Genomic DNA, 12170 nt, shown 5'->3' with positions numbered 1-12170 from the left:
TAAACAGCCGATCCAACAAAAAATTCATTAACTTTATTAAGCAATGGTATAGAGACAAATCTTAGTAGATAACCTCAGACCAAAAGAAGCTACACGGAATAAAGTTAAAATTAAAAGCAGCGTCTCCACGTGGGAGGTGTAAAAACCGACAATTTTCTAAGCAACACATCCGTCAGTAGCGAGGAAAACCATTAGGATTAAAAAGCGTTATCTGATTTACAGCCATACAAGTGAATAAGCATAGGTGAGAGCATAGGTACACAGGACTAAATAGCTGTGTTGAGTTTTAAGCACACTATCAAGCCATTAATAGAAGACAGTTCTCTGGTATCACAATAAATATGAAAAAATGCAGTTCATACTTACAGTAGCTCAAAGGCGCTGGGGACCAGGGACGCTCAGCAGCTAGAACACTTTAAAATATTAAAGGAAGCAGCGCAAGGACTATGGGTTTTTAAGGGGTAAGAGAGGATGTGAGGTGAGGGGGGAAGAGTGTAGTCCTGGAAGTAGGTAGTCTTGGGAGGGGCTGCAGTTGCCACAAAGGAGGGAAAGGTTTATCCAGAAAGGTAGAGTCGGGATACCTGATGTGTAAAACAAAGCTGTACAGGTAACAGGAAAGAGGAACTGGAACGTTGCAGACAGACTGGAGGCAATGGGGCAGAATAGCGAGAGAGCGCAGGTTATAGTCAGAGACAAGAGAAGGAAGAAGAATCAATCAGTGAAAGAAGCTTTTAAGAAAGGTAAGCAACGCTGTAGGTAAGAGGAGAGATTGGGCACAGTGGTAGGATGGATAGTATGAGGATTGGGCACAGTCATCTTCTTCCTTTTCAGTTCAGTAACAAAACTATACAGTCCTTTTCTCCACATATTTATGACTGTCTGCAGTATGCATGACAATAAACCTAAAGGAATCAACATGAAAAATGTCTGCACCTGCGAGTGGATTTTCAGAAACCTGGTCCACAGCTTCCTCTATTTCCATCTGCTCAGTTCTCCATGGAGAGCCTTTTGTTCACTGGAGTGTTGCTTAGCAAAGAAATGTATTCAGATCTTTTGCCAAAGTAGGCCAAGGAAATGAGAACAAGCAACTATTTCTTTGGGTATTTCTTGTTAACCTTTAACCTGTACTGTACCTCTTTTTTTGGGCAGTGAAAAAACATGTTTTGTGCTTTAGTTGGAACTCATCTTGCCACTGTATATTTTCTAACCAAACTACACTTCAACATGATTTCATAGGGGAAAGTCAGAATTGTACACGACGTTAGAGCTGTTTCTCCTGGACACTCACAAAAGCCCTGGCCAGTAACTTGAAGGGCAGTACCGCTTATAAAGAAGAGTCATGTAAAACTACTGCATAGCGATATGCATCATAGAGGAACAGTACAGCCTCCAGCAACCCTGAAATAGTATATTTTGTTGCAAATGCTCTGCCCCTCTCTTCCCTTAAGGTGCTTTTTATTAAGAAGTTCAATCAGCTTGTACATACAGTTGTCTTGGTAAAACACCTGTGCAGGTATTTCCAGAACTGTGCTTCTAACCTGGCCTGAAAGTAAAAGCCACTGCCAGAGTGTTTTTTCTTCTCCATTACCAGTAACGTTCCTCCACATTTGCAGCTCATTTTTCAGCTTTTCCATGACCTACTCTCATAAAAAAAACAACAGGCGCGGTTTAATTAGAAAGAGCTCTCTGCTATGGAGTCTTACACACTCAATAGCAAGAAATATGTAATGCAATAATAATTTTTATGACAGAAGCTTCAGGGTAAGACAATCTCAAACTGCAGACTGAAAGCACTCAAAATGACCCAAAATGGAGACAGTATCATAAAAAAAAAAATAATTAATCAATCAATCAATCAATTAATTAATTAATTAATTAATTAATTAATTAATTAATTAAATAAAAAGTCTCACTTCCCTTCCATTAGTCTCTACCATTCATGTTCCACACAACCATTAGATCTGGAGGGGGGACAGCAAAAGGACAAATGCCTCATCATGCCCCCAGTGCTTGCTAACTGAACCACAATCAGGGATCCACACCCATCTACACCACACAGCCACCAACCAATCATCATATCACTTGGTTATGAGAATAAATAAGTGAATAACAGAATGCAAAATTAGATATGAATGAAGTTTTAAACTCTCAGACTCCAACTAAAAAAAAAAAATAAGCAGGTAACAATATTGCAAATACATCATTAGGAAAAAAAAAACAATAAAACTCACAGGTAACAAATATAACTGTGAATGTGACGCCTATTAGAAAATACTGTCTGATTACCAATTAAATTTCAGAGAATATTTAATTTTCGGGTAGTATTCTCGACTTGTATGTATATTACTTTTAGACATGACTGGCTATCCAAACTCATCAGAAGGGGTCTTTGTAAGGCCACATAGCTGAAAGTGTAATACAAATCCAGAAAAGGAATGAAAGGTGTAAAATATTCTGTCCAACAGACATTGGAGCCCTCAGACTGTGAGCAGTTTTGAGAAGTTCACTACTTGTCCAAAGACAGACCTGCACTCAGCTCTGATTTGGATTCTGGAGGTTGAATGGAAAGCCAAGTTTCAGACTTGAGGGAGATGTCCATATAGCCGCTAGCAGGGATGTGAAATCATGAGGCCATTTGAAATGTTGTGATAAACCTTTAACCATGGTAGCACTGAGCATGTGCAAAAGGGCCTGCACATGCAAATGAAGGGGAAATTGAAAAATGCAGTCTGCCATAAGATGTAGAGGTTAGTTTGAGAGTCTGAACTCTACTCCATTGATAAACCCACTCCTTCAACACAGTCAGCTTCTGTAAATTGGACAATCCATAATGGGGCAATGGAAGGTTTCTCCAAATGACTGAAACAATGAGAAACCTCATAAGTAATCAGACAAAAACTCTGTGATGGGTTCCTACAACCAGACAAAAATGTTCAAAACCACCAGGAAACATCTATGCAGCTGGATCTCTGCTACTACCCGAAAACACTTCTTGAAGACATCCCAAGGTGAAAAGCAAGGTGCAGTTTCCCCATCCCCAAAATGGAGGAATCTCTTGCATTTTTTTGAGGACCATAACATGCTTGGCCTATTTGGCAGCCATGTGACAATAGGGTAAAGATGGCTTAAGGTATACTTATCTGAAATATGGAATATACAATATGGAGCTTTTTGCCCTAAGACTGGGGAATGGTGACAGTTATATACAGAACCCCAAATTTCTCCTTGGCTGCAATTTGGCTATGACCAATATGCAAGAAGCAGTCCAGTCACTTGCAGGTTGGGAAGAAAACTCCTGATGACCACAGTCAGATGTGTACATTAGTGAAACAAACACTGACCATAGTCAGACTTGTACATCAGTGCTTTAGTGGAACAAACACTGACCAGTCCAGACTTGTACACCAGTGCTTTGGTGGAACAAACACTGACCACAGACTTGTACACCAGTGCTTTAGTGGAACAAACGCTGACCACAGTCAGACTTGTACATCAGTGCATTAGTGGAACAAACACTGACCACAGTTGGACTTCTACACCAATGCTTTGGTGGAACAAACACTGACCACAGTCATACTTGTACATCAGTGCTTTAGTGGAACAATCACTGACCACAGTCAGACTTGTACACCAGTGCTTTGGTGAAACAAACATTGACCAGCCCCTCACTAAAAACATCTTGTGTGAAGGGTGAAAACCTGTCTGCCACCATTAACCAGAGATTTAATTTTGATGGTAGAAAACAGTAATGAAACATTCCTCACTAGTTAGGATACAGGTGAACACACAGCCAAAGTACAACCTCTCACCAAAAAAGCAAATGGTAACGAAAAGTGCTGGCAGCGACTGAAATAGCAGACCACAGATACGTCATGTATAGCTAGGTCTCTGTATCTGGGCAACCAATTCCATTTTGTGTGTGTGTGTGTGTGTGTGTGTGTGTGTGTGTGTGTGTGTGTGTGTGTGTGTGTGTGTGTGTGTGTGTATAGCAGGCCACAGATACGTCATGTATAGCTAGGTCTCTGTATCTGGGCAACCGATTCCATTTTGTGTGTGTGTGTGTGTGTGTGTGTGTGTGTGTGTGTGTGTGTGTGTGTGTGTGTGTGTGTATAGCAGACCACAGATACGTCATGTATAGCTAGGTCTCTGTATCTGGACAACGGATTCCATTTTGTGTGTGTGTGTATGTATGTATGTATGTGTACTTAAACCCTCCCCCCCAAAAAAAGTGCATTTACCTTCATCATCTGCCCTCATCTTCAATGTTCTAAGGAACCTTTCCTTGTATCACAGACAACTGTGCATTTTTGTAAGCTAGAAAGATACTGCATGAATGCATATCAAGTCAGTATAGATCAGAATGAGTATTACTGAGGATACGGAGCTGTGCATCTTATAAGCAAAGCGCTCAGTGCTCTGTGTCCTACTCTACCCGACATAAATAGGCTGTGTCATAATGCCAGATGTCTAACCACCTCCACCAGTGACCCAAGGCCAACTGCCTGGAGGAGTCTGTGCCCACAAAAACACACTAAAGCTGAACAAGGATTCTAAGGGTCATCACAGACAACCTTCAATTACAGTCATTTTTACAGTTTTTTAGTTGCTTTTTAGGTGTGCAGAGCATGCAACATGCCAAATCAGTACGCTTCCATATGGTGCTCCAATGAGAGAATACATCTCCCATAATTATCCTGTACAATGCTCTACCTGTCCTTATCACAGTTTTCAATAGGGAGCCCACTTCTTAGCCACCCCACAAAAAAGGGGAGAGAGAGCCACTGGCCTCTCAAAAATCTTTGTCTAGTTGGTCCATCTCATATCAAAGCCATTTCTTGAAACCAGGCTGCCAGCAAAGTTTGCAGTAATACAGATACATCCAAAGGATATACATCTGACCCTGATCTTAGATTTACATTATGCCTGTCTCCTCATGTTTTATCTCTGGATACATGACTCGATAGGCATCCCCTTCTGGGAAGTCGTCTTTCTTCTATCCAGTCTGGAAAAATCCAGGGCAGAAGCTGACAGTAATATACTTGTCTGATGACTTGATATACAAAATGCTGATGCAGCTAAGGCTTAGATTTGTCAACTCTACAACTCTTTCCTGTGAACCGATTTTCTGTGATGTCTTCTAATTGATCTGGATAGGACAAGTGGGAGTATGTCTGCTCTTTAAACCCATGCAAGGGAGAGCCTGGTGTGCATTATGGTCATAGCTGATAACAGCACTGATGTCAAGAAAAAAAGGAAACTATAATAGAGTTGTCAACATACCCTACTGGCAATCCCACCGAAAGAGCACAGTTAAAGGTGATAGAGATTCTGATTTTTAAACAAACTCAGCAACCTTAACACTATGCTAGAGATTTATGGTACGACACCAGTTTTCAAATAATATAAACGTATCACAAAGTAGCATCATAATCCAGTTATCAACCTCCTTGTACAACAGATTTTAAATGAGGCAGCTGTTACACTGGGTGCACAGAAATATAATTCTTAGCTTTAGTCTCGCACTTTAACAGTAAAGTGAAAGGAAATATTTAAAAAAAATAAATAAAACAAGCTATCAACGTACATTGATTGTTTCTTCATTGTTTGAGAGGACACAACGTAAGCGTTCCAAGTCACGTTCTTTCTCCCTCAAGGCTAGCTGTAGCTTCCGTGTCTCTCTCTCCTTCTCCTCAAGGGCAGAATACTTCTCATCGATAGCTCTCTTGGTAACAGAGAAAAACAAACAAACAAAAACATATGCTTCACGTTATATGCTTCCAGTACCTCAGTTATCAACATAGTATGCTTACATGACCACAGAATCAAATCCTTGTTGCAAATGTCCATTACACACTTTCCAAAACACAGCTTAACATGCCGGTGACATAAGGTGTTCAGTTTGGTTACATAATATGGATGCCAGAAGATATCGGGCAAGGCTATAGCAGGGTTTACAGATCTGTAATACTGGCTGGGGATAAAGCACTTCATTAAATTACCTTACAGGAGCAGAACAGCACAGATCATTAGTTTTGCTGACAAGGCAGTACTGCTTATGCTACACAGATTAAACGTAGGCAACATTAGCAAAAAATGCACACATGCAACAGTGCACAATACCAAAGAGCCTCACAGCTGCTTGAAGAAACTGAGGCTGACTTTCAACTTCAGAGAACAAACCAAAGGTATGAAACATCAAAAAGGGTTACTACAAAAGATACCTTCACTTGATTCTATAATTAACAGGGGCATAAAGGGCTGCAACACCTACATAGGTGTACAAAACTCATTACTGTGATGAGATGGACTTACAATATGTTTCTGGCATTGTGAAAACCTGGTATGGAGCCACAACATTACATGCAGCTTACATACATGCAAGTCACACTACACCATTGACATACAAAGGACATTGCATAGTACCACACAGGGAACACATGCAGGTGACAGCAGCATGGTATACTAAGACTACATGTATTGAACAATGTCACATCACACTGAGATGACACGAAGGGAGCACCACCTCACTACACTGAGTATACATACAAAGGACAACAGCAAACCATGCCAATATTACAAGGAGGTAAGAACACCATGCTATGCTGAGACTACGTGTGGAACAATGCCAGACCAAACTGAGATGACATGAAGGGATCACCACCTCACTACACTGAGATTACATGCAGGAGACAAAACCACACCAAGATTACAAGTAGGTTTGAACACTATGCTATGCTGAGACCACACGTATGGAACAATATCACACCAAACCGAGATGACATGAAGGGATCACCACCTCACTACATTGAAATTACATGCAGGGGACATTAGCAATAGCACAACACACCAAGATTACAAGTAGGTAAGAACACCATGCTATGCTGAGACTACACAAAGGTGAGATTATATGTGGGTGACAGCACCATGCTAATTGAGATTTATATAAAAGAGTGACAGTGCCATACTACATGGAGATTACAAGTGACAACACCATGCCACACCGGGATTACAGATGCAAGACAGCGCCATGATACATTGAGATTCCATGTTGCTACTACAATACATCAGAGAGCTCTACACCATATTATACTTGTCAGTTATAAGAATATGTTGCCAGCCTACTTGGTAAACTGTATTTTCTATCTAATGAACTGCACACCACATTTTACAAGTTACACCGTTAACACAAAAGTTCAGTTTACATGCAACTGACACCATTATGTGCATGTTAATGGAATACATATTTCACAGTATCTATCCATATAATGACATATAGGATACAGGACGTAGTTCTAGGATACAGGAAGTAGTTCATACATAGAAAATATGTCTTACATGTTCAGTGTTTACAGATGGAAGAGTCATCTGCAATGTATAGTGGATATAAAAAGTTTACACACCCCTGTTAAAATGCCAGGTTTTTGTGATATAAAAAAATGAGACCACAATAAATGATTTCAAAACTTTTCCCACCTTTAATGTGACGTATAACCTGTACAATTCAATTGAAAAACAAACAAATCTGTTGGAGGTAAAAATATAAAAAATAAAAAACATGCAATAAGATGATTGCATAAGTGTGCACACCCTTAAACTAATACTTTGTTGTGTGTGCCCACCCTTAAATTAATACTTTGTTGTGTGTGCACACCCTTAAACTAATACTTTGTTGAAGCACCTTTTGATTTAATTACAGCATTCAGTCTTCTTGCCATCAATTAAAGAGATTCTGATTAACCCCAAATAAAGTTCAGCTGTCCTAGTAAGATTTTCCTGACATTTACTCAGTTGCCTGCTACAGCAAAACCCATAGCTCGCAGAGAGCTTAAAGGGATCTCATTGCTGAGAGGCATCAATCAGGAGAAGGGTACAAGAAAATTTCCACAGCATTGGATATACCATAGAACACAGTGGAGACAGTCATCAAAAAGTGCAGAAAATATGGGACAACAGTGATGTTGCAAAGAACTGGACGTCCCTCTAAAATTGATGAAAACACAAGACGGAGGCTGCCAAAAGACATACAACACTGAAGGAGATGCAGGAATTTCTGGCAAGTGCTGGTTGTGTACTACATGTGACAACAATCCCCCATATTCTCCATATGTCAGGGCTATGGTGTAGGGTTGCAAGACAGAAGCATTTTCTTACACAGAAAAACATCCAGGCCTGGCTAAATTTGCATAACAATGCATCGTCTCCCAAAAGCTTATGGGGAAATGTGTTATGGTCTGGTGAAACCAAGATTGAACTTTTTGGCCACAATTCCAAAAGGTACATTTGACGCAAAAACAACACTTCGCATCACCAAAAGAACACCATCCCCACGGTGAAGCATGGTGGTGGCAGTATCATGCTTTGGGGTTGCTTTTCTTCAGCTGGAACTGGGGCTTTAGTCAAGGTGGAAGGAAATATGAACAGTTCCAAATACCAGTCACTTTTGGCCCAAAATCTTTGGCTCAACACGACAATGATCCCACGTATACATCCAAATCAACAAGAGAACAGCTTCAACAGAAGAAAATTAAAGTTTTGGAATGGCCCAGCCAGAGCCCAGACCTAAATCCAATATAAAATCTGTGGGGTGACCTGAAGAGGGCAGTGCACTAGAGATGCTCTCGCAATCTGACAGATTTAGAGCACTTTTGCAAGGAAGAGTAGGCAAATATTGCCAAGTCAAGATGTGTCATGCTGTTTGACTCCTACCCAAGAAGACTGAATGCTGTACTTAAATCAAAAGGTACTTCAACAAACTATTAGTTTAAGGGTGTGTACATTTATGCAACCAGCTTATTGTACTTTTTTTATTTTTTAAATTTTTCCCCTAACAGATTTGCTTGCTTTTAAATTGAACTGTATAGGTTATAGGTAGGTCACATTAAAGGTGGGAAAAGTTTTGAAATGATTTATTGTGGTCTCATTTTTTTTTATATCACAAAAACCTAGCATTTTAACAGGGGTGTGTAAACTTTTTATATCCATTGTACGTTATGCCCAAGTATGTTAGCCTGCAATGTTTACTGAACACTTCACAACTTTATGTGCCATTGTCCCAAGCTGCACAAAACACCTAGAATTAATAGTTTGGTAAATGAAACTCACCTCCAATGCCCTATCTCTGTCACGGATGCGCTCTCGTAATTTTTCCAATAAAACATCTCTACCCGCCATGCTCCCATCTGATGTTTGATTCTGGAAAAGTCCTTCACATTCCTAAAGAAAATAACACAGAGTCAGTAAACAGGTCTGGTTACAGGCTGACATGATCCTCAAAATGTATTCAGCGTCCTGAAATATTTCACTTATACCTGCAATGAAGTCCACATTCTACTGAGTGAAAAAAGGAAAATTTTACACTCATTTCTGAAAGTAATCACTGATGCAGCCTTTTTATAAAAATTGCATTTAACTAAAATTGCTACTAATTTTTGTTTTACAAACTTTGAGATTTATTATAAAGGTGGAAGCTTGGGGAGGATCTTCATTTAACAAATAAGCGCACAACATATCACGACACCTTTCTATTAACTGTATACCTCATTAGAGTTCTCAGTCTTACACTATAACATACAACAGCATGAACAAAAAAAAAGTATTTTTCTTCCTTAAAAAAGCTTGATGGCAGACTGGTTTGAGGATTTTGGAACCAGAAGATGGACGTTTTGTGAGCTAAAAATAAATACACAACTGACCAGCTCAATCACGCATGTACACAACCTTACCTGTACACATTCACAAGTGCATAGCTTTCATTCCTACATGTATGCAAAATAAGATAAAGTACACTTTGGAGTTCTCACATGTGAGCACGGGGAAAAGTAAGATAAAGCTTGCATTCTACACAGCTTCCAGGGATACATGTCGATTGACTGACAGCACTTTCATTGAGTGCTGAACGATCGAACACAAACAAAATAAATTTCTAACCTCTATATTACCTTTTTTCTTACGGTGTACTAACAAGTTCAAAAAAAGGTGGAAATGGGGCATGACTTACAGTTAGTGGGGTTTGGGTTTGACTTTAATGGCCTGAATGTATGAACATATGGCTAAATATACTTCTAATACATTGATAGAAATACACTTCATATACAATGTTAATAGTTTGAATAACAGCTGTAAAAGGGGGAGTTTAAATAAATATTTTAAAATGTTTAATGCCCAAGTTGTATTCTACTCAGTGCTTGTTAGCTCACGTTATAAACAAAACAAAAGAAGTGTTGCAATTTTATTGAAAAACTCTACATTAATGCCTAAAATCATAAATATATACAATGATAAATCTGGGATGTTTTGGTTAGTATCTTTGGAATTAAATGGGGGAATATATGCCGGTGACTAACTGTATTTTGAATTATTGTGATACTAACACAATAAATAAGCATAGGAAACCAGCATCAACTAAAGCATTAACAGACTTCATAGATATGTTAATATTAAGGATGTAAGCAAATTTTCAGAGGCAAACATTATTTTATTACACATTTTTCGCATTGACATGGCACTCAATCTATAATAGAATATATACTTCAACTGATACAATAGAGAAGTTAGATAAAGTTAAAGATGTCACACGTCCATTACCTGATCATAATGCAATTACATTTGCCAAAAAAGTACTTCTATTAGTAGAATTCCATCATATGTAACTAACCTGAAAGACTTTAAGGGATTTTATAACAAAGAAATTCAATCCTTTGTAAATGTAAATTTAACCAAAGAGATACAGGAGACTTATGTGTGGGATTCTTTAATCATATTTATACCTCAGTATATTAATAAGAAAAAAACAATGGAATAAAGAATTATTAGACTTATAAATGAAAATAGATAAAACAGATAGTCAAAAAGGTAATAATTTAGCAAAAGAACTTGATGAGATAAAAATATTTAGAAACATTACATCATACAACTATGATTAACTTAGACAAGATTAAAATCAGTTTTTATTCTACAAATCCTAAAAATCAATGTAGATTAGCTAACAGAAAGAAAAAGATTATTAAATCTAATCAAATAAAAGAAGTTTATATCCCTGGAACTAGAAAAAAAGTTTCGGATTTAGAAGGCATTTAAAATGCACTTCAATTCAATTAATTTATATAACCTAGTAATATAACCACAAAGTATAACAAAATCTTTTTTATGAAGCATACCAAAAATAAATTAATAGAAGATCAGATAAAATTCACAGATAAGCCAATTTTAATGTCTGAACTTCAATCTGAAATTAATAAATTAAAATTAAGCAAAGCTCTTGGAACTGACAGTATTATTCCTGACATGTACAAACTATTACCTAAATAAGCTCTGGCAATATTGTTAAAAGTGTTTACATTAGTTAAAAAAGACAAAAATATCCCCCATCTTGGAAATATTACAATACTTTCTGCAATTTTAAAGTCAGATAAAGATGGAAAAGAATGTTCATCCTATAAAACCAATGTCCCTATTAAATGTTGATTATAAGATTTTTATGGCAACACATGTTAATAGAATTAAACAGTTTCTATCTTTGCTGATTGATGAAGATCAAACTGGTTTCATATTGAATAAAAATTCATATATTAGAACAGTACTTACAATAACTGACTATACTAATATTACAAAAAGGAGGTTTGACTCTAGTGAGTCTATAATATTGCCCTTTGATTCACTTCACTGGGATCATTTGCTGTTGGTTTTAGAGGAATATACTTTTCTCATGATTTTGTATAATTAATTACATTGTTACATGAAAACTCTTTAGCTTATATAAAGACTGGATTATATACTTCTAAGCCAATTACAATTATTAAAGGTACTAAGCAAGGATGTCCACTGTCACTGCTATTATTTGTCCTGGTCATAGAACCATTTGCAAATTGCATCAGATCAAATATGAACATCAAAGGTAAACAAATTTAGTAAACATTTAAATTCTGAAATTCAGTTGTTTGCAGATGATATTTTATTAACTTTAAATGATTATGGCAGTTCATTGCAAGTTCTGAGACAATGGAACTTTTCCAAAGGATTGCTGGCCTTACATTTAATGACAATCAAACTAATACATTACTTATAAATTGTAATAAGCATACTATGAATAAGAAATTTTACAAATATATAGTTCTAGATAACAGAATTGAGTATCTCAGGATTACATTATCACATGCTAGTAATTAAATAAT

General features: G+C 37.5%; 1 protein-coding gene across 7 annotated transcripts in view; it reads right to left on the bottom strand.

Annotated features, from left to right (window-relative positions):
* The window catches only part of LOC122813133 (phosphodiesterase 4D interacting protein), a 1898306-nt gene that overhangs the window by 779505 nt on the left and 1106631 nt on the right, over window positions 1–12170 (bottom strand). For all 7 annotated transcript variants that reach the window (XM_044085281.1, XM_044085280.1, XM_044085276.1 and 4 more), the window contains 2 exons: window positions 9103–9213; window positions 5585–5722 (listed from right to left, as the gene is read on the bottom strand). In XM_044085281.1, coding sequence (XP_043941216.1) covers window positions 5585–5722; window positions 9103–9213 — 249 coding nt within the window. The remainder of the gene's footprint in view (window positions 1–5584; window positions 5723–9102; window positions 9214–12170) is intronic.

This window comes from Protopterus annectens, chromosome 10.part0 (genome assembly GCF_019279795.1).
Source record: "Protopterus annectens isolate FY-2018-M chromosome 10.part0, PAN1.0, whole genome shotgun sequence".
NCBI classification, from domain to species: Eukaryota; Metazoa; Chordata; order Ceratodontiformes; family Protopteridae; genus Protopterus; species Protopterus annectens.
The sequence above is the reverse complement of the archived record's forward strand: the minus strand, read 5'-3'. Positions and strand labels throughout refer to the sequence as shown.